The sequence below is a fragment of the Vipera berus genome (genome assembly GCF_964194415.1).
Source record: "Vipera berus genome assembly, chromosome: 3".
In the NCBI taxonomy this organism is placed as follows: Eukaryota; Metazoa; Chordata; class Lepidosauria; order Squamata; family Viperidae; genus Vipera; species Vipera berus.
Genome location: NC_138204.1, coordinates 218,028,701 through 218,054,039, shown reverse-complemented (window position 1 = coordinate 218,054,039; position 25,339 = coordinate 218,028,701). Strand labels below are relative to the sequence as shown.

General features: G+C 62.6%; 1 protein-coding gene across 15 annotated transcripts in view; it reads right to left on the bottom strand.

The window, feature by feature from the left end:
• Positions 1 to 25,339, bottom strand: part of PLEC (plectin) — a 79,568-nt gene that overhangs the window by 21,312 nt on the left and 32,917 nt on the right. For 4 of the 15 annotated variants that reach the window (XM_081323094.1, XM_081323092.1, XM_081323088.1 and 1 more), the window contains 14 exons: positions 7,692 to 7,753; positions 6,461 to 6,550; positions 4,829 to 4,906; positions 4,645 to 4,737; positions 3,776 to 3,942; positions 2,727 to 2,842; positions 2,533 to 2,639; positions 2,309 to 2,428; positions 1,989 to 2,084; positions 1,726 to 1,853; positions 1,245 to 1,338; positions 986 to 1,140; positions 377 to 677; positions 170 to 247 (listed from right to left, as the gene is read on the bottom strand). In XM_081323094.1, coding sequence (XP_081179220.1) covers positions 170 to 247; positions 377 to 677; positions 986 to 1,140; positions 1,245 to 1,338; positions 1,726 to 1,853; positions 1,989 to 2,084; positions 2,309 to 2,428; positions 2,533 to 2,639; positions 2,727 to 2,842; positions 3,776 to 3,942; positions 4,645 to 4,737; positions 4,829 to 4,906; positions 6,461 to 6,550; positions 7,692 to 7,753 — 1,685 coding nt within the window. Of the gene's footprint in view, positions 1 to 169; positions 248 to 376; positions 678 to 985; positions 1,141 to 1,244; positions 1,339 to 1,725; positions 1,854 to 1,988; positions 2,085 to 2,308; positions 2,429 to 2,532; positions 2,640 to 2,726; positions 2,843 to 3,775; positions 3,943 to 4,644; positions 4,738 to 4,828; positions 4,907 to 6,460; positions 6,551 to 6,871; positions 6,887 to 7,691; positions 7,754 to 11,178; positions 11,321 to 15,768; positions 15,927 to 21,258; positions 21,788 to 21,811; positions 22,140 to 24,544; positions 24,651 to 25,339 lie in introns of those variants that run through there. The other 11 variants (XM_081323087.1, XM_081323086.1, XM_081323100.1 and 8 more) reach the window with 9 other exon arrangements.

The window sequence follows — 25,339 nt, the reverse complement described above, 5'->3', positions numbered from 1 at the left end:
CACAGCAGCTCAGCCCCACACGGAGAGGAACCCTGTCTGCCAGCGAAGGGACAGTGACCAGGGCAAAGAGTGTCGGGGCACCCGATGCCACTGCATCCCCAAGGGAGAGAAGCAAGGTCTCTGCCTGTGCCCCCTCTGCTGCCCGACCGTCCACCGGCCATCTGCTCACCAGCAGCTTCTCGTACTGCACGTCCAGCTTGCTGAGGTAGTCCCGGTATGAGGTCTGTGAACCAGGAGAGAGCTGGGCCTGTGGTGGGCAAAGGAGAACTATGAAGCTACCACCATACAGACATGGGAGCCTCCTCCTCCGACAAGCCCTGCTAGGAGGCTGGCATTCTCGGACCCCCAGGCCCGACATCCCCTGCCCCCTATCTACCTCGTCCGCCCGGGCTCGCTCAATCTTGGGGCGGAACTCCTCGATGGAGCGGTGAAGTCCGCGGTGGCTGCCAAGCTGCGACTCCACCGTGGGCAGGTCCACGCCCCACTCAGCTGCACTGAGGCGGGCCTGGTTCTCTTCCACCCAGGCCAGCAGATCCTGCAGGTAGCGCAGTGTGACATCATCCATATCTGGCCGCGGGCGCTGTGTGACTGGCACGGACACTTGGATTATCCCAGATTTCAGGCGCAAGTTGTACTCAGTGCGGATGGCCACAAGGCGCTCGTGCAAGCGGTAAACCCTGCAGGGGAGAAGGGAATGCTGTGCTATAGATGGGGGTCCCTGCAGGGGGGACAGCAGCCAGAGCTCCCCCTTCCAGGCCCAATGAGGGAGGCTGCAACTGCTCTTGCAGAGGTTGCAAATTGCAGTGGGCAGCTACCACCACCAGAGGGCAGTGCACACAACACGGGCTGGTCAGTGGGGGGCAGAGGCTCCATTCCAGGTGGGTCCTAAGCCCCTAGCGGTGTTAGCTCCTTGGCCCCAGCGCCGCTCTCCCATGCAAAGACTGGCCCCCGTGTGGGGAAAGGGCAAGGGAGGAGCGTTACTTACCTGCGATACATCTGCTCGCCTTGGGGGTGGCGCCCATCCTTAAGGGCTTGCACGTCGTTGAAGAGCAAGCGGATCATGGCCTCGGCCTTGTCCAGGTCCCGCTCAATCTCCGCTAAGTGCTGCGACGCCTTGCCTACATTCAGCAGCCGGATGTCCTGCAAGAAGGGAACCACAGAGCCTGAGCCTGGTGGAGCACCAGGCCTCGCCCCTCCCCGCTCCTGGGTCCAGAGGGTCCAGCTGGATCAGGGCGGCCGCTCACCGACTGCAGCAGGGTGTCCGCCTGGTTGAGCTGCTCCTCGCAGAGGCCGGACTCCATCTGCAGTTTGCTGACGATGCGCTGCAGCCGTTCCAACCTAGGAAGGCAGGAGGGGAGCGAGAGGGAAATGAGGGTGGGTCCTGGCCAATTCCCTGCTGGTGCCCTCCACCCACTGGGGCTCAGCTCTCGCCCCTCCAGTGCCAGGGGAGGGCAGCCTAGCTGTCCCAGGCTGCCTTGGCTCTCTCTGCCCGCTCACCCAGATGCTTCCTGAGGAGTACAGCGGGGGGGGGGGGGGAGGCGGGTGGTGAGTCACCAGCCGTGTGTTTCCCATTAGGGCTGGGCTGGGCTGCCTGTGGTTGGGAGGGAGCCGCTGTCCGCCTGCCTGCTGGGCTCCCTGCTCCCTTCCCAGGAAGTGCCCGGCTCCAGCCCCTGCGCCCCCACCCCCAGCTCCCCTCTAGGCGCTCTGCCAGGCACTTCGGCTTGCCTCTCAAACTCCGAGCGCAGAAGCTTCTCCCTCTCCAGGATGGCCACGTGCAGCCTGCCCCACTCCTTCTCCACGTCCAGTGGGTGGTAGCCGGGAGGGATCTTCAGTTGCCCGCTTTGCACAGCGCCCTAGTGGAGCCGGAAGCAGATGGGAGCTGCTGACGACGGGCCCGGGAAGGCCACCACGCCCTTTAGCAGGCTGGCATGCCGGAGGCCCAAGGCCTCAGGTCCTGCCAGGGAACCAAGGGGGCAATCTGGGCTTACCTCCAGAGACTGGAAGATCACTTTGGAGCGGCTCTTGTCAGCCTCTTTGGCAGGCAGCTCCATCTCCTTGAACTTCAGGAACTGGTGCCACAGGATCTGTGGGAGAGCAAGGTGGGAAATGGTGTGTGTGGGGGGGGCAGGGAGAGGCCCCAGAAGGACATTCCCATGCCTGTTCAGGGAGTCCTTTCACACCCCCCACTCCAAACCACGGGATGCCTCCCCAACCCAGAAAGGAGGACCAGCCTGCCCCCAAAAGAAGGCTGCACCCCAGCCAGAGAGGGAGATGGCCCAGGCAGGAGTTGACCCAGGTGGACTCTCACCTCGATCTCCTCGTAGCTGGCAGGGAACTTCCTCTCCTCAAAGGTCACCGTGTGGTGCTGGATCCACTGCAGAAGCAGGCTGACCACCCCATAGTATTCCTGCCAGCGCAGCTGCAGCTCCTAAGCGGTGCGCGTATGTGAGAAAAGGTGGTGAGCGTTGAGGTGATGCCCTGAGCCCCCAGACTAGCCAGGCCTCCCCTCTCCGTCCCCCCCACAAGGCTCACGTTGGCTTTGATCCCATCCTGCACGTCTGGCACTCGTGGCATGGCATCGTAGAGGGAGGACACGTAGGTGATGATGGACTTCTCATCCGGCTGAGGCACATCCACATCTGGGGAAGAGAGAGGGGGAAGGGAGTGTTGTGCTGCCCCTGCCAAAGGGGCCCCCACCCTGCCCACAGAGCAGTCCTTCCCGCTACCTTCCGGGTCCAGGAGGCGCGTCACGCTCAGGTCGCGTTCAGCCACCGAGAAGGCCTGCTCCAGGTTCTCCACATTGCTCTGGTGGTAGACCTTGTTCATGTCGATCAGCATCGGCCTGCAGAGGGGGGAGGCGGAGACTGCGGTCAGAGGCCCCCCCAGCTCAGCCCGAGAAGAGGGTCCCAACTCTGCGCCTGACCTTCCCCTGGGCTGGACGGGCCCTGAAGTTGGTTGTGCCCATCAATGGGGAATTCATCTACTGATCAATGGGGCGCTCAGCCTGGCCTGGCACCAGCTGTGGCCACACCAGCCTTTGTGCCCCCAGTGGCGCTTCCATCGGTGTGGCCTGGAAGAGGCCACCCTGGGCCTCAAGGCCCTGCTCTTAAAATAGGGAGCATAGAAATAGCTGGAGCGATCAGCTTCCCAGCAATACAAAAAGCCCAAGGTTCCAGTCCTCAAGGCATGCTGCAGTCGCCCTCAGGCTCTCGGCAATCTGAATGACTGCTTTCAAGCCTCCCCCCCAGTCTGTGCCTGGTGTGAAAAAATCCAGAGCACAGGAGCCAAATGCACCCGAATCCAACGCTCCTTTTTTAGGAGGGGTCCCAGGGTGAGTCCACCGCTTGGAGCAGACCCACTAGTGACCCACTGAGACTCTGGCTTCCCAGAAGCAACTTGCTGGTCAGCAAAGGGTCTGATCCTAAGGAACTCCCTCCTTCATGGGGCATCACTAGCTGCTCCTCCCTGACCGCTGAGGGTCCACCTGTTGCCCTCTGGTCCAGCTTCCCATCCTTGACTCGGGAGTGGCTGCTGGGTACCAGCAGGTGTGCCAGACCCCTCCCGTCTGTCAGCTGGGAGGGGGAGGGGCCAGGCCAGAAGGGCACCAGTCCATCCCTCCCCCACCTGTCAAGGAAGGTGGAGGCAATCCCTTTCTCCCTTGGTTGGGGCCTTCATCGAACATGCGCGGCTTCCTCCTTGGTGAAGCCCTGGAGCCCTTTCCATCAGGGCCCCTTCAAAGGGCCCCTGCCCCTCCGCCCCGTCCCCCCTCCCTTACTTGTGCCTGTGGATGATGGCGTTGAAGAGGCGGCCATCGCGCCAGCTGGAGGTGAAGTTGTCGCATCGCATGCCCTGGTACCCCTCCACCATGCGCTGCGACCAGAGCAGCAGCTTCTCTTTGGCCGTCATGTCCTCCGACTGGCCAGTCACCTGGATGTCCGAGATCTTGGGGGAAGGAGGGACACGGGACCACCTGAATCTGGGAGCCTGACTGAAGTTCCTGCCTCTCTGGGCTGCAGAGGCCTGGACCGCCCCTCTGCCTCTTCAGGGCTGCCATGTGCGGCTCAAGAGAGGGCTTGATCCTCTGTGCGGCCCCCGGTGCCCCCGACATGGCCCTGGCCCTCCACTGAGTGCCTTGGAGGGCACCTTGGCAGCCAGAAATGAGCTGCCCTCAGTAGCTGCCTCTGCCCAACACACAAGACGCAGCGGCAGATGCCCTCCTAAGCCAGACCCATCCCTACATCTGGGGAACGCCAAGGCCTGCGTGTCCCCCCCCAGGCCAAGCACTCAGTGGAAAATCTTGTGTCCTGAAGTGACTGATGGGTGAGTCACCCCACAAGCCACAGCATCCTGTTCTCTCCCAGCCACAGCCCACATTCCTACCCTCTCCTCCTCCTCCTCGCTTACTCCCCCAGCCTTCCCCCCCCCGCCCCCTCTGCCCCCATGAGGCTTCTGAGCAGCACCCTCCCTGCCCAGCCTCCGAAGGGGAGGGCTAAGCAACCCCTGCAGAGGGGGGGAGATCCAGCCTGCCTCTTAAAAGAATCTGGCCCGCAGGCGAGGGAGGGGCGGGAGAGAGGCCTTGCCCGCCAGAGCGAGCAGAGCAGAGCAGAGCAGAGCAGGGAGGAAAGCTGGGGGAGCCCGCCTCACCTGGAAGTGGAGGATGATGGTCCAGATGAGGCCCAGGGTCAGCTTGGGGTTGCCATCGGCGATGTCATCATTCCGGATGTTGACCAGTTTCACCTGTGGGAGCACGCACAGAGTTACAGCGACCGAAGGACCCCCACTGCCTTTGCACCCCTTCCTCTCCAGGCTCCTCACCCCGGGGGCTCACCTGCCGGTGCTTCAGGTAGTCCAAGGCGATCTGCACATTTTGCAGCTTGTGGAAGCGCATCCTTCCCTTCTCCCGGGGCTGTGGGCAAAGGAGGCTCAGCTAAGGGCCCTGGAGAGACCAGGGTGTGCGTGTCTCTTCCCTCCCACCCTCGCTGAAAGGGAGCTCAGGCAGGAGCCTGAGAAGCGCCAAGAAGGCCCAGCCTGGCGGAAGGAGCCAGGAAACAATGCACGGGAGAAAAGACCTTCACCCCCACCTCTACACCTGCCCCCCCAACAGCAGTCCCCGCCTAGCCGAAGCGTCCTCATCCTGGGGCTATCCTAAGTTTGGCCGCTGCAAGAGAAGCTGACAAAGCCACCCTTAGCACGATGCTGGATTCCCATCCGGAAAAAAGAGAGATCGCCAGCAGCCGGCCACACAGCCCCCTCCCTGCCTGCCTGCCACCCTGGATCCCCTCCACAACGCCCGAGGCTCCGGGCAAGGGCACAGCTGCACTACCAAAGGGCCCACTTCGTGGGGTCCCGCCTGTGATGCACCCCCTCCCGTCAGCAGCTAGGGGTCAAGCAAAGCTTTCGGAGGGCATGGACGGGACGCGGCTTCTGCGAAGCGAGGAGGCGGTGGACATCAGCCGGCCTCCTCCCCGGTGGGTGCTGAGAGAAGCAGCAGGGGTGCCATGCAGAACGGGGCGGGACCACTCACCAGGCGCAAATTCCGGATCACGTCGCGCTCTCTGGGCTGAGCAGCAGGTGACAGCCGAGCGAGAGGGAAGCAGAGGTCAGAATCCCAGCAAAGAGAAGAGACAGACAAACAGCACAGGGAGCAGCGGACAGACAACCCAGAGGAAGTGAGAGAAAAACAGAGTCCGGAGCAGCTCCTGCATTAGAGTGTAGGGCAGGCTCGGCCTGCCGTAGGGGGGGGGTGAGGAGGAGGAGGAGGAGGCAGCAGGGGGGTGCCGGAGGGAGGCAGCATCCCAGGTGCTTGCTCTAAGAACCACACTTGGGTGGCAGCAGTGTTCGTGCACCTCATGCCTTCGTCCTTCTTCCGAAAAGCCTCTCTCTTAACTCAGGAGGCCACCGCGATGGCGTTCAGCCCCCACAGATCTCCTCTGAGTGTCCCAAAGGCTGGCTGCCATTCCTCTTCCTGAACAGCACCGGTGGGAGCACAGCCTGTATCTGCAACAGCTGTGCCCGGGCAGGTGGCTGAGATGGAGGCGGTAGAGGAGACGTCCCTCTCCCGCTGCTTCTTTGGCCACAGCACAGCTGGGGCTGGGCTCCATTGGGCCTAGATGTCCAGCCCCCGGGGAACCCAGCGCCAAGATGGAGGTGCTGGCAGAAGAGGACAGGAGCAGCTCCCGCCCCAAAGCCTCCGGCCGGCCATGCAAGGGGGGAGCAAGAGGGAAGCTGCTGCTCAGACTCCCGGCTCAGGCCAGGCGACACACGGTGCAGGCAGCGTGCAGCCGGGGAGGAGGTGCAGAGCGACCCACAAGCAGGAGGCAAGGGCGGCAGACGCTGGTGGGGCAGTGGCACGACGTTGGGCCCCCCGGTGCAGAGGCTTGAGCTGCTTCCTCGGTAGCGTGGGCGGGAAGAGTGGCACTGCCCACCGAGCCCCGAGGAGCAGGCGCGGGAGGCCACGTACCAGAGTGTCCCCCGAGAGCACTTCCAGCAACGAGATCAGGTTGTGTCCATCTCGCAGGTCCTCGTAGAGGTCATTCACGTGGCGCTGGGCCTGTGGAAGCAAACAGGGACTAAGAGGGGTATGGTGGGAGTGGGCTTGCTAGGCATGCCAGTCTGGCAGCCACGCCCATGTCAGTTCAGGGAGGTAATTCCACCCTAGGAATGTCCAGGCCCTGCCCTCCATCTGGCTTTGGGGTTGCCTCCAAGAGGCTCACTCTTCACCCACACCCCAGATGGCCTCTACTTCGGGCCTGCCCAGCAGCCATCGCTAGAGGAAGAGGCTGCCAGATTCCTGGGCAAGGAAGGAAGGAAGGAAGGAAGGAAGGGAGGGAGGGAGGCAGTGGGTCGAAGCCCGGCCTGCCTTGGCACATACCTCTGCTCGCCAGTGCTGTTGCCAAGGCAGGAGAGAAGAAAGAAGGAAAGAGAGACGCATCAGGGAGAGACACAGAGAAAAGTCAGGATGGAGAAAAGCCCACAGGAAGCGTCTCACAAACGGGGATCCTGCAGCCCCCAGGCTTCCCCCACCACCCCCACTGGTGCCATTCCCAACTGCTGTGCCAGGGCAGCAGAGGGCAGGGCTCCCAAAGAGGAGGGAAGCAGCCCGCGTGGGACGGCTGCCCTCCTGGGCTCCTGCTGCCGCTCCTCAGGACCAGCCCCCTCCCTCAGCAGGAGCCCCCCCTCAGAAATCCCACCCCGCCTGCCGGCAGAGCTCCAGGGCCTTCAGCCCCAGCTCAGATCCATGATGTGGGGAACACAAGTCTCTGGGCCTCCAGAAACTGGGGCAAGAAAGAGGGTCTCCTAGGAAAGGAAAGGAAAGGAAAGGAAAAGGAAAGGAAAAGGAAAGGAAAGGAAAGGAAAGGAAAGGAAAGGAAAGGAAAGGAAAGGAAAGGAAAGGAAAGGAAAGGAAGGGAAGGGAAGGGAAGGGAAGGGAAGGGAAGGGAAGGGAAGGGAAGGGAAGATGGAAAAGGCACCAAGGCCAGCTATATCGTCATCGGGGCCAAAACGGATGGCAGATCCACCATGTGTGGGCCTCCCGCACACAGTCCGCCCCTCACAGCCCCACTCCTGGGAAAGCCCCCCAGAACTGGCATCCATTCTGCCCGGGTCAGATCCAGGCAGGCAGGTTGGCACTTGTCCTCCCAGAAACTGCCCTGAGACCACCCAGCTCCTCCCGGGGAAAGGGGGGGGCTTACCTTGAAGAGGTGCTTGTTGACCCATTTGGTGAAGGTTTTCTTCTGGACCCGGTCCCGCTCATCTGCAAGAGAGGATGGGGGGGGGGGTAAGCGGGGCCCATGGAAGCAGGGAGGAAGCCAGGCAAAGGGGAGCCGGGAGGATGGGAAGGAAACCCACACTAGAACTTCCAGCTCTCCAGAGGCTGGGCAGGGACAGGGGAAGACCCCCCAGTGGGCCCACACGCTCTTGCCCAACCCTCCCTGGCTCCTCTGGAGGTCTGGGCAAGGAAGGGATTCTGCCATATCCCAGCACAGCCCCCCACCACCACCACAGGGCTTGGCCAGCAAAGCTCTCCAAGGGGCCCAGCCAGACGCCTCCTGCACCAGCAGCAAGGAGAGGCCTTGTGGAATGGGGGGGAGGGGGGAGAGAACAGCTCCCCCTTGCAGAACTCCCCGAAGGGTCCTTGGGCTAACTGGGCTGTCAGTCCCTTTGCATTTGTCGCTGGCTGAATGTGGGCTATTTTTCTAGTCCCCAGGCAGCCCTGGGGTGACAAAGGAAGCTCAGCAGGACACCAGGTGCTCCCTCCTCCTCCTCCTCTCACCCCTCTGCCCCAGCCACCCTCTCTTGCTTGCAACAGGCTCTCTTGGCAGGACCTGGTGCTCCTTGGACCCCCATTTATCACCCTCTCCTTGCCTCCATTGATCCGCCCCTTCCCTCAACCCCCAGGCCTCTTGTGCAGTTTGGTTCTCAGCTGCTCTGAAGCGAGACTATTTTGTCCTGGTCGCTCACTTTGGCACACTGCACACCCCTGTAAAGTCACATCCTTCCCCAGTGCCACCCACACATCAGCGAATCCCCCCCCCCCGTCACGGCTCTGGACTTTCAACCTAGGCTTGCCTGACACATGGATCCCAGATCACACCCTGGACAAAAGCAGATCTTCCTCCCGACCCGTGATCACTTCTTTCCCGACATTCCTTGCAATAAAGCACACTCTACCCGCTTTCTTTCTGCCAGCATTCAAACATCTCAACACCTTTTCTCCCAACACCCTTTTGACAGGTTAATTTTCAGATTTGTCTCACGCAACCCAGACAACTTCGGCTGTGAACGGCACAGACTGTCAGCCAGCAACAGCATCCTCTGCCTGTGGCATTCGGGTCCCACCCCAAGGATGCCTCCATCCATCCTCCAGGATTCCCCTGTTCGGATCCCAACATTCCGGTTATTCTCAAGATGCTAGGCTTCCATCAAACCTTCCTCTGACCGCGTTCAGCCGCCATCCTCCAACTCCAGACTTCCCAGAGCATTTCCCACCTCGGCCCTGTTCACTAAACCAACAAGAACACCGTCCCTTTCTTTCTGCATTCCTTCCTTCCTCAGGGGGCGGCTGAGCAGGAAAAAAAGTGTGGACAAAAAAAACCCTTCCTGCAGACAAAGCCACCCAGCTATTCCCAGCTTCTGGGCTCTTCCCGTCAGAATCTGCCTGCTGGTGGGGGGCGCTCACCAGTCTCCACACACAGAGCCCGCACAGCCCCTCCAAAGCCAGACCATCCGTTTCTCCTCTATGTGCCATCTCCACCTGGAGCCTGAGCAGTTTTCAAAATTCTCAGAGCACCGATAACCTCCTTCTTTATCTATTTGCTTGGATGTTGGTTTCAACTCCACACTTTAATATATTCCTATCATTTCAGTGCAAACCCTAGAATTCTTTCCAGCACTCCCTCTTCGATTTTCACCCCAAGTAATGTTCTTATTTGTAATTCCACTCAGTCTGCTGAAGCCTCGTTTAGTCCTCTTCATTTAATCCCCAAATATTTAATTTTCCATTAGAACTGTTCTGCATTTTCTATGGCTCTTTTAATCATCCTCTTGCACATCTTCCCTCACTCACGAGGTCCCTTATTTCACCATTTGTCAAGCATCCTTTTTATATTTCCTGTTACTGCAACTCCTGCGCTTCTGTGGGCCTCTGTGACAATCCTGCTAAGTGTTTACAAAGCAAATTCTGCCTCTTCTTTTTTCATACCAGCGTTTCATTCGTTCTCTTGGGAGCTTTTCCAGCAGCACATTCACTTTTCTTCCACTTTCCCTTGCAATTCTTCTCACATCTTGGCCCAGGATCCACTCCAGACTTCCAATTCACACGCAACATCAGGTCTACTTGCAACATCCTACATCACACCGTGTCACGTATTCTGGTTCCATCATTCATAACACAGCCAGCCAGCCCCTAGGAGTTTCTCTGCTTCCGTCAGATCTGCTCACCTGTCCTGCTTCGACAGGTGTTATGGACAAGGGGTATGTGTGTTTTTCTTTCTTCGTTAATTCATTCCGGCCCTTTGCCACTTACACACACACACACACACACACACTCCCCCTTACGCTATAAAACGTAATCTTCAATAGCCCGCCCTCTCCCCAGATGGGCTCATCTCTGCTGCACATCATGGCTTTGGGCTACGGAGGCTCTCACACGACAGACAGAACAGACAGACGCTTTTTAGTTAGATAGACCAGGCCAAACTCCCCTTCCCTGTGGACGGGTCCATTTCCGGCCAGGATGCCACCAGGTTTTACTCAAGAGTAAATCAAGCACCCCCTCATTTTCCTAGCCAAGCCTCTTTTGCGAAGGGCCAAAGTCTTGTCTGCATCCCAACAGCAGCAGCCCAGGATCCTGGCAGAACAGCCTTTCCTCACAAAGGTGCTGGCGGCTGTGTGCCCGAGGCTTTGGTCGGCTTTATTTATTATGGGATGTTCTGGCTTGTAGAAAAAGAAACGCCCCTCAATCCACCCGGTGTCTGCATGCAAAGAATCATTACCGAAATGACTGGCAGGGAAGGCACAGGAGGGGGAGGGGGAGCCGGGGGGAAAGGAGGCGGGAAAGGAGTCAGGTCGGATCAGGCCCGCACAAGCGCCCACGAGCCTCCCCGCAGGCGCTGCTCCCCTGCCCCTCAAGCCTCCGCCTCCTGCCACAGCCATCCAAACCCCCCCAGGCCCCTTCGAGGCAGGCCGAGCCCCGGCTTCGCTGCGGCAGCAGCCCTTCCCCAGGTGGGGGGCAGGACGAGCGCCCAGGCCCTCCCCGGCGCAGCAGCCCCCGAAGAGACCTTCGGGAGGGGCGGCTTCCCTTCCTCCGGCAGCCGCCGCTCTGCCCCCTCCAGGAGGGTCCACGCGTCTCGGGGAAAAGACCCTCCGCCCGCCCGCCCGCCCGCGGGAACGCTGGGCAGCGCCCGAGCCGCTCCCTCCGCCCGGCCTCCGCTCCCCACTGCGGCCGCCCGGTCTCTCGCCCGCGGCGCGCACCAGGAAGTGGCCCGGCGGCAGAGCGGGGAGGCTCCGCGGCGCCCTCCTCGGGGTCGGGGCAGGAGGGCGGCACCCCGCCCAGCGGCAGCCGGGGAAGGGGACCTTCGAGCGGGCCCGAGGCGGCGGGCTGCCCAGGGCCAGCCGCGGCGTGGCTCCGCGGTGCCGGAGAGGCGGCAGGGGCCGTCACCGCGCCCGCCTGCCGCGTACCTTTCTTGCCCTCGGAGGCGCGCAGGACGGCCTTGTACAGGTTCTCCTCGGAGCTGCTGGGCTGGATCAGCCCCCCCGGGGAGGGCCCCTCGCCCCCCGCCCGGCTGCGCCCCCTCTGCCGCGACATGGGCGCTCCGGACGCCGCTGGGACCCCTCGCCGCCTCCCGACAGACAGACGCTCGCCGAACCCACGCGGGCGCTCCCGGCCAAGGCTGTGCTGCTACTGCCGCCGCCGCCGCCGCCGCCGAGCGGAACAAGGTTGGCGCAAGCAGGCCAGGGCGCTCGGCCCTCCCCCCGCGGAGCCGCTGGGGGCTGGGCTGGGCGGGACCTGGGCTTCCCCTGCCCCCCCCCCGCCTCTTCCTCAGGCAGGAAACCGCTCCTGGGCCACTTAACCGCTTCCCGGCCGGCCGGCGTCTCATGGATGAGAAACAAGAGGGAAAGACCCAGAGGGGTCTGAGGAAGGGGGGGGGAACAAGCCTCTGAGGCCCAGTGCTCTTCACCTCCCCTCCAAGGCGGGGGGGGGGGGAGCTCCTAGGCAATCCCAGAGAAGAGGGGGAGGGCACCTTTCCCCTGGCACAGCAAGCAGAGCCTTTCCCACAAAGGAGGTCTCCCCCTTGTGGCCCTCGTCTCCCTTCAGCTTGCCCACCTCTCAAAGTGGGTCTCGGGCCATCACCAGAGCTGCTCTCAGCAGCTGTTCCCCCCAGGGCAGCCAGAAAGGGGACAAGGTGCACGGCCCACCCCCTCACCCAGGCTACTTGATTCTGAGCAGCAACCAGAGGCCCATGAGATCAGCTGCTCTGGGGACTCCCCCCCCATGCCACAAGGGAGGTGCACCTAGCCCCCTTCAGGCTGGACATAGGCAGAGCCAGGGCCCAAAGGTAGAGCTGACAGGGCCCGACAGAAGAGACATGTTCTGGGAGCAAAGGTTGCCAACTCTCAGGGCTGCACATCCCCAGGCAGCACATTCCAGGCTGGCAGGGCCCGGACCCACCCAGCTCCACTGAGGCAGACCTGGGCCGGGCCCAGACACAGGAATGCGCTGCAACACAAGGGCTTCAAAGCCTCCCAGCAGCCCTCACTGCCACCGCCCATGCATCTGGGGTGCCAAAGCGCGTCAGAAAGGTGGGGCTGGGCGCTCATCCTGCCAGGGAAGGCGCCTGGGGCCAAACTCCCCACCCGCCTGAGTCACATCCCATGGAGGAAGCCAGTGGCTGCAGGGCACCACTCTCTGAAAGCGGGAGGGGAGGGGAGGGGAGAAAGGAAGGGCTCCCTCATTCTCCCCACCGCAGGAGCCAGGCAGAAGAGATGTACGGGCCATGCCTTGCTTTCCAGCTGGAGACAATCTTATCCTGGCCCTCTGCTCACCAAACAGCAGCCAAAGGGGCCCCACCTGACCACAAAATAGCTGCCATCGAGCTGCGGGGTGCGTCCCTTCCCACTAGGACCCAGCTCTTGATGCAAGGCAGCCCACAGCCCTGGGAGGAGGGGATCCCTCCAAATCTAACCTTCTGCACAGCAGCAAGGGGGGGAGGGGTTTTTCCAGAAACTAGAAGTCATGAACGTCAAAGGATCTCATGCTCTACATGAATCAGCGGTGCAGACGGTCTGATAAAAAAATCAAATGCAATTCACAGCAGGAGTTTTCTGAATCAGAGGAAATAACATTCCAGCCGACCCCACCCAAGGCAGGACGGAAGGGCTGCTGCTGCTGCTCTGCTCTTTGGTTCAAAGGTCCTCCTCTGCCCCTCAACCTCCCTCAAAACTGCAGTGATGGCCCTGAGTGACGTCACCAGGGAGGTGGGAAGCCCTCAGTGGCCGTCCAGGACTAACCTCTTCCCCCCCCCCCCTCGCAACTCAGTTGCTTCCCAAGCAAAGCCTGCAACATCCTCTCTTCTTAACCTGCCCCCTCCCAGCATCAAACTCATGGCACAGTTCCCAAAAAGGTCCCTGAGGGCCAGGGACAAGATATCCTGAGGGGTGGGCACAGTAGGGGTCCTTCAAGCCCCCCTCGCCTTGTGTAAGGCCAGATATATTGCACAAGCCCTTTCAGGATGCCCTCGGAGGGCAGGTGTGGGGGAAGGACAACAAGGCATTTGCTAAAGTATGCCGGTGTGAACACAGATGGCTTTAAAGCTCACAAAATAGGCCACCTCCGGAGGCGGCCCTGCCTAGGACACACAGCCGCCTTCCAACCAGGGGCTGAAGCCTGACCAAGCCAAGCCACGGCCCTCACCTGCAGCTCAAGCAGGAACCAGGGGAGTCCTGCAGGGCCCTCAGCTGGCGGGGGAGTTTGGCTCCTCTTCAAGAGTTGCTGATTTGTAAAGGTAGAAAGTTCTAGAGACTGTGGTGGTCTTCTGCCCTTTCTGGCCTAGAGAGCCATTTAATTCTGGTGAGCTACGCATAGTTCTGGCAATGTGAAACTTGGGTGAAGACTCAACAAGAAGATGGCGGTGAGGGCTGGGGGTTGTCTATTTTTTCTGGAACTAAGGATCCACTCAGCTGACAGACTTAACATTTCAACAGGTGAGACTGGCTGCTAGGACAGCCCAGCTGAATCTGGCCTCACGGTTCTCCTAGTGGTCATCCAGAGGGTCATCTGCCACCATTGGTTCCCTGCAGACTGAATTTGGAGGTGGGGTCTTCCAGATCAATAGCCCTTGGGAGAGTTGCCCTGCTTGACCGTACTCAATCCTTTTCAAGCCATCCAAGCTAAGGATCATCGCCCCACTTATGTCAGGTGCACAGAAGTGCCTTCTCATCTGGGGGGTTGCTACTGCTCTGCTGGAGGATGTGAGCTCAGGTGAGGAGGTCAAGGAAGAAGTGAAGCAGCCCATTCCAGCAGCAGAAGTGAAGCAGCCCATTCACTTGCTGGATTGGCACTGGAGCCAGTGACGCACCAACCCCGGCCTCTGTAGGCCCAGCAAATTCCCAGGGCTGCTCACTCACGCACGCTGATAGTCCTTTACTTAGAGCAGGGGTGTCAAACTCAATTTCATTGAGGGCCGCATCAGCATTGCGGTTGCCCTCAAGGGGCCGGGTGGGTATGGCCAGGGTGGGCATGGCCTACTGGGTGGGCGCGGCTAGAGTGCATATGGCCTACTGGGTGGGCGTGGCCAGCTCTACATCATTTGCATCAAGGGTGCCTATGGGGGCCTGGGCAGGAGTGGGACAGATCTGAGGGTCTCTGGCAGAAGGAGGGTCTCTGGGCCAGGGCCAAGGCAGTGGAGGCCATTCCCTCACTGTTTCCAGGATGGCTTCGCGGGCCACATGAAACCACTTCGTGGGCCGGATCCGGCCCCCGGGCCTTGTGTTTGACATGTCTGACTTAGAGGTTTAGCCTAAAGGGCAGGAGAGCAGACTCTGCAGGTCCTGAGGACAAGGGGGAGGCGCTGCATGACTGAGAAGACTCTTCAAAAGTGACCTGGAAGTATGTGGCTTTGTTGTATATTGCACACAATTTGCTTCTCCTCCGGATTGTCTGTTTAACTGTCTCAGACCGAGCCCGACCTGTCTGACCAGCCTCAAGTTCTCAAGGAAGGGCTTCCTCAAAAGAGTTCTCACTAACTGGAACAACCTGAGCCCAGTTGCCTGTGGTTGTGACCGATGCACAAGTTTTTTTTACATTCTAGCAGCCCGCCTAGCCAGGACAGGAACTTGACCCCCCACCCGAAAGTGTCCCTGCTGCCTTTTTCCAAGCTGAAGACTCCCCAATGTTCCAGCCTTTCCTTCTGATCTTTGCGGAGCATTTCCCCCATCGCATCCCTCCAGAAATCTGGCAAGCAGAACTTTCCAGAGGCTCCCTAATTGCCAGTTTCCAGGGCCTCCTCCCTGGGCAGGGCGCAGGCTGCCAAGAGGATGGAGGAACGGCCTGCCCCTCCTTCCTCCCTTTGCACGCTCTGCCCCCCTCCGTGGGGGTTCTGCCTGCAGCCTAGGAAGGGGGGCAGCTTCCCTGGCTCCCCCAACGGAAGCCTAGGCCCAACCGAGACGGAAAGAAACCGGAGAAGCCCAAGAGCTGCAGCCAGACTCTCTCCAGGGCAGGGATGAGGTGGCCCAGCAGACAAGGAGGGACGCCCCCCCCCCCCAGGCAAGCAACTGCCTCCAGCCCCGTGAAAGGGGAGTCCGTCCACCCGCACGCCCGCCTTGCCCACTTTTGGGGTGTGGCGACCGCGCCATCCCAGCTCTGTACGGTAATCGCCCGAGGAGAAGGGGCCGCTTCTGGCCTTCCTGGAGGGTGGGGGCGCTCGGGGTCCTCCAGCCTCAGCCGCCGCCCCCTCCCTCCCTGCTCCGCCAGGCCCCGCCCCTCGCTTCCGAGGCGGAGCTCCGCAAGAGACGCGCCGCCGGGCCGAGCCCCTCTCTGGCTGGCGACCGGCCAGAGCGAAGGGCGCGCGGGGAGAAGCGGCGCCTCCAGGAAGCCCGCGCCGGCTGCCTCGGCTGCAGGTCCGCCCGGCGGCCGCGACTCCCGGACGCGGCGGGGGCGAAGGAGGGCCGGGCAGGCCGTTGCTCCGGAGACGGAGGAGGGCCGGCCAGGCTCCGCCCCGCGGCCAGCCCGGCGCTCCCGCCAGCCCCGCGCCGCGCGCCTCGGCCACTCACCCAGGCAGCAGAGCCGGCTGCGCAGGAGGCCCCGCCGGTGTCGCTCGGGCGCGCTCAGCCACTCTGAGCCGCCCAGTAGCACCGCCCGCTTGTAGGCGAAATACGCGGCCGCCGAGGGCTCGGCCATCGCGCCCCCGCCGACGCCAGCCATGGCAACCCTCCCGCTGCCGCCGCCGCCGCCGCTTCCTGCCGCCCGTCAAGCGGCAGCAGGCAGCTCCGCCCCGCCGCCTTGCGCCCGCCCTCGGCCGCGCCCGCCCCCCCTCCCGGGCAGCCTGCGCGGGAGCCACGCGCCCCCTTCGGCCTTTCTGCGGGTGGCCCGTCGAGGCGCCTTTCAACGGGAAGCGCCGCTGTCTCGCCACGGGGGGAACTGCCTCGCAGCCCTCGACCCGCCGGCGGAGCGCTCCCGAGGAAAGCGGACAGGTCGACGGGCCGCCCCCGAGGCCCCGTCCCGTAATTGCGCGGAGCTCCAGGCGAAGCCGCGCCAGACTCGACAGCTGCCCCGGTGGGGAGAGCGAGCTCTCCGAGCCTTGGTTCGCTCCCACCCCGCCGCCGGTTCCTTCTGCTTGCAGGGTCGAGGGAAGCCGCCTTTCTGCTCCGGAGCCGGCAAGGGAAGCCGGCTCCAACAGCGACGGCTGCGTCCGCACGACAAGCCGAGACATGCATTTTACGCACCACAGGCGCTTGTGGAAAGCGCGCTTATCTGACACCTCAAAAAATGGGAACTGGCGAACGATTCAGCCACCGTAGTCCCGGGAATCCAACGCAGCCTCCGCCTGCAATTACCGGCTGGGCCGATAGAGGCGCTCTGACTGCAGGCCCCGTGAGTCGTAAGGGGCGGAGGGGGGGGAAAGCAACCCTGCCCTCCCCCAAGTCCAGGCGCAGCCGGGAGGGAAGCCCCATCCAATATCTGCTCCTGCAGCTGCTGGGCTGGTTCTCGAGGGAAGGCACAACTGAGGGGACCCACCCGGACCCAAGGCCACGTATAGGGCCACATCCTTGTGATGTGGCAAGTGGCTGGCTGGGCAGGAGATGCCTCTCTGGCATGGAAAGGGGGAGGCACTGAGCAGGTCCAGAGCAGTTGGCAGCCCTGTCTGGACACCAAGCTATAGGCCAGCTACACCGGGTCTTCTCCCTAGAGCTCTGGTGGCGCAATGGTTAGAGCGCAGTATTGCAGTCTAACTCTCTGCCCACAGCCTTAAGTTCGATCTTGATGGGGCTCAAGATTGACTCAGCCTTCCATCCTTCTGAAGATCGGTAAAATGAGGACCCAGATTGTTGGGGGCAAGATGCAAATAATACTTTGACATTGTAATCCCCCCCCCAAAAAAGTGCTGTAAAGTACTATGGGATGGTATACAAGTCCAAGGGCTACTGCTAGTGCAGTTGCTTCCTCCACACACGGCTGCCTCCCACGTGCCAGCCTGCACAGCAAAGATAAGGTGGGGGAGGGGAGCGAAGGCAGCTGTCACATCAGCCAAAGCCTTTGCTGCAGAGGGGTCCTTGGAGGCCGAACCCACAGCTGGGTGCCCCAGAGGCTCTTTGGCCCCAGCTTCCCCGAGCCTCTTCCTGACCCCGGCAGCCGGAGAAGTGAAGTTGCAGGCGTGAGCCCAGGGTGAGCTGAGAAACAAGGGAGCCGCTTGGCACCGCTTCCAGGAAGACCAGGGCTGCCGCCCTCAGGCTAGCCAGGGTGGGGAGTGGAGGGTGGGGTGGGGGGTGTTACTGAAGCAAGGGAAGAATGAGTTTGAGTGACTTCCTGACTGGTCTCCACCCCATCAGCCATCGATGGCTACCCAAGTGGGAAGCTGTGGGGTTAAGGACTGGGGTGGTGGTTGTGACCCACGGAAATAGGGGCAGCATTTTCAGAATATGCCAAGGGGTGCCCTTTTCTTGGAGATTCACAACAAGCTCTGGATTAGTTAGCCCCCCCCCAAACTTCGGCCTCCAGGGAAGGACAGAGTGACAGCCCAGAGGATCAGTCCCTGAAAGTGGCCAGTGGAACTGGCGTTTTCCATAAGCAGGAAGGGCGAACGCCCCGCACCCCCCTACGCCTGGCTGGGCTGAGGGCTCTGGGGTTGCCAATTCTCACTGCTGCCACTGGGGGCACCAGCATCCCCTCCCCCCACAAGCAGAGAATCTAGGTCTGCAGCAGACAGCAGAGCCACCATCCAGCATCAGCCCTCCTCCAGCAGGGGGCAGGAGTCCCCTCACACACCTGGGATTCAGGAGGTCCAGGCACCCACCAGGGTTTCTGTGCTGCATGGGGGGGGGAGAGGGGAGGGAGGGGAGAGTGCCCGGCCTTTTGCTGGGGTATTTTCAACTTCCCCCTACTTGCTGCAGATCTGGATCACCCAGGGTTCCACAAAGAAGCATTCCCCAGGGAGCATTCACTGCTCCAGACTAGGGTTTACTGTAATGTTCCCAGTGCATGACCGATGCTGGACCCTCCGCGGGCATCAGCTGCCCTGCTGCCCCAGACGTGCTTCCTGCCAGCCCTGAGCAGAGCCTCTTCCGCAGGCACACTGCTCAGTCCCGCTCCCTTTGGTTGCCCCCCTCCCCACAACAAGAGGCAGCAGAAAGTGGCCCTGCCATTTGGATCCTCCCTTGAAACCAGAACCGGGCTAAATGGTGCCCGGCTGCTTCCTGGACAGGGAACACTGCAGGGTGGGCTCTGGACAGTGAGACCTGTGGCATACAAATTTAACAATGAAGAATAAATACATTAAATAAACAAAACGACTGGGAGGGGAGCCGGGGGGAGGGGAGGCCGGGGCCTTGTGCTGAGGACAGAGGTGACCCCCATGCCCGTCAACCATCCGGACGTGCCCTGATGCCGCTGAGCAGGTGTGACCTTGGAATGCAGCAACCCAGCCACAGCCAGACTGGCAGAGCACCAGGGTCAGTAGCTGACGGAGCTCCTTTTCCTGGGAACAGGCAGGAGTCCAACCGGATTAGCAGGGTGAGGACAGAGAACTGAAATTAGCCAAGGCCCCCTTTGCTCTTTTCCCACCCCCAGGTCCCTTCTTCCCACAGAGCTGCTGGGAGGCAGCAAGCAGAGGGCTGCCGGCGCCCCTCTGCCTGAGCTCTGCTCCAGCCTAGGCCTCCGACCTTGCTGGGGGACTCTTGCTCTGAGGCAAGGAGGCGGTAATGGCAGCTGTAACCCGAGAAGTATCTCCAGCTGCCCCCTCCCCACCCCCAACAGAAAGAGGCTAGCGCAAAACAGACTGGGGCCAAAGGAGGCCAGGCCCTCCCTCTGGCTGGGGTGGGGGGAGACAGGGACAGGAGTGAGCTACCTTGGCTGGAAGGGGGGCTGCGGAAAGGACCCTCTGAGTAGGACCTAGGGGGCAAATGTGGTTGAGTGGGAGGACTCCAAGGGCAGGGAGAAGCCCACCCCTCCCCTGATGGGGCTTGTGCTGGGCAAGTAACCAGCAAGGGCATCTTTGTGGCTTGCACACTTCAGCAGAGGGAAACCAGAAGGACTCCCCACTTCCCTCCCTGCAGCCTTCTTCAGCGGCACCAGAGCCAGAGGCTTCCCCAGCGTCATTGCCACCGGCCGGCTGGCCACCGGCTGGGTGGGGCACGGCAGCGTCTCTCCTCAGGGGAAGCCCCAACAGCCTGAGGCTGGGTGGGCGGCAGTGATTCAGAGAAACCAGTGGTGATTCAGAGAAAGCAAGCTGAGAAACCGCAACTGCCAAGCAGCAGCAGGAAGCTCCCTGGGCATCACGGCCCAGAGCCACCAGGGAGCTTCAGCTGCCCCTCCAGGCTGCACTCAGTTCAGCCACGGATGATGGAGCCTCACTAGCTGAAGGGGGGGGGCTTGCAGCACTCTGCTAGATGACTGGATGCAAATTTCGGGAGGTGACAGGCTACCCTCTGCACACGCTCAGGAACCCAGCCCAGCCGTCAGCCAGCAACAGCCCTCAGCCGAAGCCATTCTGGGCTGTCTTGAGGCCCAGCCGGGAGGCGGAAGCAGCAGAGAGCCAAGGGAAGAAGCCGCAGGGCTAAACCTCGGGAGCAGCTAGTAGGGAAAGGGGTGGGGCTCCCAGCATTGGTTCCTGGGTACCAGGCGGCTGCCACCAAGCTGGGAGAGAGGCAGGACTCTCCCACAGCCCAAGCAATGCTCTTCTGCTGCTTCAGCTGAGCCCCCTGCCCCAAACCACTCCAACATCCCCCAGCCTCAGGCCACAAGCTGCCCTCCCTCCTGCGGCTGGTAAAAGTCACCTGCAGGAAGCGCTAACTGAGCTTGGCACGCTCCCTCACAGCCGGCAGCCAGCCCTGCGATGGGCCCTGGAGCTCCCAAGGCCCATTGGGCGCACAGAGCCTTCCCGGGAGGGCAGAGTCCCCTCCCTCTGCAGAGAGGGAAGAAACCGGCAAAGAAGTGGCTCCAGACCAGGCAAACCGTCTCATCTTGAAACTGGAGGCCGCTCTTGCTAATGTGAAGCCCCCCAGGAAGCAGAATTTGGGGGTGGGCTAAGATGGTGGCCTGATCCCCAGCCGCAACCTCTCTGGGGGACCATTCCAACTTCCAGGCAATGCAGATATAAAGGTGCAGCTCCTCCGCCCAGAACGGCAGCCGAACGTGGCTCCGGCGGGGGCTCTCAATGCTGCATTATGTAGAAAAGGTCACCGGCGCAAAGGGAGGCGGGAGGATCCCCGCCCTGAAATCGGGGAATCTTAATGCCTGGGAAGCTCAGCACTTGGCCAGGAAGGAGGTGGCTCTTTCTCACGCGCAAGGAGGGAGGGGGGCTGGGAAGGAGGAGACAAGGGCCTGCAGGCAGAAAGTCCACCATCCACTCGAATAAAAGTGGGGGCTGCCACGTCCACAGCCGGGCTGGCCTCTTGCTCAGCCCCACAAAGGGTGGCCTCTCAGCGGGGGAAGCGCAAGAGGGGCGCCCATCTCTACATAACAAATAACCAGGCGAAGCACGGACCATCCTGGCCGGCCGCGTCACTAACGCATTTGACCGGCATCGCGGGCTAACTCGCTGGCGGCCCCGCCCCGCCTTTGGCGAACCGAGCCGCGAATTTGGAGCGGCATCCTTGCCGGGAGACTCGAGCCGGGCCCGGGCGGGAGCTCCGTCCCGGCTTGGGTGGCCCTCGGGGAAGCGGGCGGCTAGAAAGCAGAGGAGGACCCCCCTCCCCGCGCTGTTCCCCCCCGCAGCTCCGGAGACAGCCGGCCGAGCGCGAAAGCCTCCGGCCAAGGTCAACGAGCGAGAGACTTCAGGTGCCTGGCGAAAAAGCTGAGCTGCTGGGAAGCCCCGGAGACGGGCAGGAGGCGGCGGGGACTGGACCCCACCTCCCCCGCCGTGAGAGTCTCCCCGAAAAGCTCCGGCCAAGGCAGGCGCGCCGCGCACGGGTGTCCCGCCGCCGCCCCCACGTGCCTGTGTTTGCTACCGCTGGGGGGAGGGAGGGAGGGAGGGAGGGAGGGAGCGCCCCGCCCTCCCGCCCGCCCGCCCCGCGGGGCCCCAGCGCCTCCGCTCCGCTGGCTCTCACCGTCGTCGGCCGCGGGGCCGGGGCTCCCTCCTCGCCGCCAGTACCAGACCAGCGCCAGCGTCAGCGCGTGGCCGGCCGCCACCAGCGACGGGAAGAGGCTGCCCCCTCCGGGATCCATGGCGGCCGTGGCCGGGCAGGAGGAGGCGCTCCGAGGACGCAGCCGCTGGGCCGAGTGCCGGGGCCGAGTGAGCAGCGGCCCCTCCCGGCCGCGGCGGCTACCTCCGCCTCCTCCCGGGCTGTCCGCAAGTCCGGCCCCCTCGGCCCGCCGCCCGCAATGCGGAGCCGTCCAGGCCCAGCCCGAAGCAGCGCACCTTCCCGCAGCCCGGAGCCCCACTGGCCGGCGGCGCTCAAGGTTACCCGCCCCGCGCGCGCTCCTGCGGCGGCCGAGCCTGGCACCCGCCTCCGCCGCCGGAGGTCCGGTGCCTTGGGGGGGGGGAGGCCCAAGGGCGCGGCGGGCTCAGCTGCGCCCACGCCACAGGGGTCGGGTAGCGGCCCAGTAGCACGGAGCCGACGGTCCCCAGCCGGCCTTCCCGGGAAGGGAGTCGTCGCCTACCGGGCACAATCTTCATGGGGAGGCCTCGTCCCGGAGAGCAGCCCCCCCGGCCTCAGCAGCAGCCTGCGGCACTAGCAGCCCCCGACTGAGGGTCCGAAGCGTCTCTCGGCCGAACCCCGCCTGCCCCCCCCCCGGCGCGATACCCCGTGGCAGGAGAGATGGACTATAAATAGCTGTTTCGTCGCCGCCGGGCCGCGGCCCAGCGCGTCACCACTCCAAGTTAGAACATTAAACCGGAAGGGGGAGGGCGCCCCTTCCAGCACTGCACCTGCAACGCCCCCGCCACACCTGTTGCGGCTGCAGCTGCGCCCCCCCCCCACTCCGGCACCCGCGGGGTGAGGGTCAGGATGGGGAACCAGCAGCGGGGCATAAATCAGCTCTGGCCAGGCGCCATCCATGCCGTGGAGGGAGGGGGGGCAGTTGCAAGCCTTGCCATGGCGTATGCCCAAGGGGGGAGGCGGAGCCAATCCTGCTTTCAGTCTATCACCTAGGAAAGAAAGGGGGCTGCCCCACAACTAGATTGGGTGCATTGTCCTCTGAAGAAGCACTTGGGGTTTAACCCCAACCTCAAGTTGGGGAGCAGAGCGGGCCCCACTGCTTGCACCCCCAGCTATTGCCCCTGCTCTCTGATGCCAGGCAGCTCACTTCCCTGCAGGATCCTGAGGTGCCCCTTGAGCTATCTGCCAAGAGCTTCTGCCCCCAACCAGGGACCACTTGCTGTGTTAATGCATCCCCCAGTGACTTGCGCAGGAGACAGAAATGTGGGGATAGGTACACCTGCTCAGACATAAATCTGAAGGAATGTCAGGCTCCCAGTCAAGCAGGCAGGAGAGGCCCCGTGCTGGAGAAGGCCTCTGATGTCTTTGGGAGGAAGGTGGCTCTTCTCCACAGGGAACTCCCTCCAGGCCTGAAGGTCCAGGCGGATGAGGCACTGACCACAAAGAGCAGGTCCAAGCAGAGAGAGAAGCATCTGAAGGCTGGCAGCCAATCTCAGCAGAAGGATGGTCAGCCAGTGCGAAACCTACCCCAGGTGCAGGCAGGCCCTGGGGAAGCTGCCCTGCTGTGGCGCATTCTCCAGAAAGCCCAGCCCAGCCTGCCCCTCCGGCACCAAGGCCAGCCCAGCCCTTTGGGGCGCCCAAGGAAAGCCCACTGCAAAGGGGGGGGCGCCTTAATCCTTGCTGTAAGAGCCCTTTTCACCCCTCAAAGTTCCTGAACCGGACCCAGCCTCTCCATGGGCCACAGTGGGGCTCTGTGCTGCCTCCAGCCCCCAAAAGTGACCTTCGCTGCTCTGTTCCGGCATAATCACAGTGGAATAATTTGCCCAGCACACCCGGAGCCCTCTCTGGGCTCAGAGCACCCTCCAAAGGGCCGTGTGGGGGACATCCTGAGCTTCCACTGGGGCGGGGTTGGGGGGGTGGCTTTTAGCTCATCCAGCTAGCTCCCTCTCTGTCAGGGATTGGATTGGAGACAGACTGGACAGCCACAGAGAGGGCATCTCCTCAGCAGAGGCCAGCTGTTCCCTTGGCCTCAGCTCCTGCCGCTGCTCCAGCAGAAGGGACATCCAGGTGGGCGAGCAGAGAGTCCAGCTTAGCCTGATCAGCAGCAAGGCTGGAAAGGAGCTTAGCCTGGGGGAGGGGAGGGGAGCAAGATGGCAGCCATTGTGCCCCTGTGACCCCAAACTTCCCTGGCCAGATTGTCCCAGAGGCTCCATCTAGAGTCATCTCGGAGAGGGGGGTTCAGAGCTCCCGCCCTACACCGTCCTCCCAGGCCAGAGAAGACCCTCACATCTGGGCCATCCCGCATTAAACTCCAGACCGGGAGCAAACTCTCTCTAGTTGGAACCAAGAGAGCCCCCAGTCTCACTTCCAGTCCCCACCCCACAGCAGAATGCAGGCCTCCTGCTCAGGATACACGGAAGATCTGGCCAAACCCCACTCCTTGGGGGAGGGGGGGCTGGTACACCCCTCCTGCTTTGCTTGCTCTGTGCCAAGCACTGGAATGGAAGTGGGGGAGGGGGCAGGCTCCTCAGTTTCAGAGCCCCCTTTGGGGCTCAGTGTGACCACACAGTATGCTGCCTCTATGCCTCCCTCAAATCTCTTGGGGGGGTGAGGTTCCTGGGTGCGCCCACTCAGCATTTCCTAGGAGGGAAGGAAGGCCCAGCAATTCTCTGCCCATCTATTGCTTCCCCCCCCAACTGAATTAAAACTCCTAATTCACAAGGGAGGGGCTGGGGGAGCCCAACCGGGAGGAACTGCCTGGGGGCGACACTAAACAACTTCTGAAGATGACACCCAAAGAGCCGCCCTACGAGCAGAGACTGAACTCTGTGTCACTTAGTTGGGACAGGACTCATGACCTCAAGGAGCCCCTGGATTCTGCCTTCCCTTAAGGGACACCATGCCCGCGGGGGGGGGGGAGAAGGGGCCCTCCCTTAGGTTTCAGATCTGAACTTTCAGGTGGGGAAACGAGGGGCTTGCCAGGAGCTGGCAATGGGGTGCAGGACGCAGGCTGCCCTTTGCAGGGGCCAAAGGCATTGGGGGTAGAGCAAGGGGGAGTGGCCTGCCAAGACCCCCCCCTCGCCTTCAGATCCCACCACAACCGCTCAGCTCCGGCTGTCCTGACAGAGCTGCCCCTCCTCCCGCCTCTTCCGCGGGGTCTGAGCGCAGCCTCCCCGCGGGCGCTGTGCTTCCTGCCTGCCCTCCTGAGGGGAGGCGCCCTCCCACCCCGCGGTACCTTGCCCCTGCTGGATAAGGTCCTCCATGAAGTAGCGGCCGTCCTCCCAGTCGGAGGCTGCAGCAGCCGCCATTCTGGCCCTGGCGAGCGAGGAGGCGCAGGCGAGAGCAGCCGCCTTCCTCTCCCGCCAGATCGCACCCCGAGACTCCGCCAGCCAGACAAGCCTGTGCAGAGCGCGGAAGCCAGCCCCCCCCTCCAGCTGCTGCCGCTGCCACACCCAGAGACGGCCTCTGGGCTCCCCTCCCTCCCTCCCCCCCAGCCTCTGCCCCAACAGCCCCAAATTCGCTCCAGCTGCCATCTGGGTGCAGACGGGAGGCCTGCGGCGCTCTTCCCGCTCAAGTGCAAGAGAGAGTGCTTTCGGGAGGGGGGGGATGGGCAGGTTCTCTCCTGCACAGCCTCCCCTTGCAGGGATGTAGGGCCGGGCTCACCACCAAGAGCCCGTTCCCGGCCTACCGGAACGCCCGGCCAACCCCCCCCCCTCCCCCAGCCAGAGGGACACCCCACCCCGCAACGCTGCTGTCTTGCTTGAGTCATTCACACGGCTCCCCCAGCAGTGGCGATTCCCAGGCTGGCTCTCTGGCAGGGACAGGAGGAGACCCAGCCTGGAGGGCCCCTCGACCCTTGGCCCTCACATTCTCCAAGATCGCCCCCCCTCCCCGTCGGCAGTCGAGCCGCCCAACAGCAGCCCCGCTCAAAGGCGCCCGGAAAACAGCAGCTGGGGCAGAACAGGGTGTGGCCCACCAACTCCAGCAAGGCAGCCCTCCCCTCCCTGAAGAGGGGGGTCAGCCAGCTCAT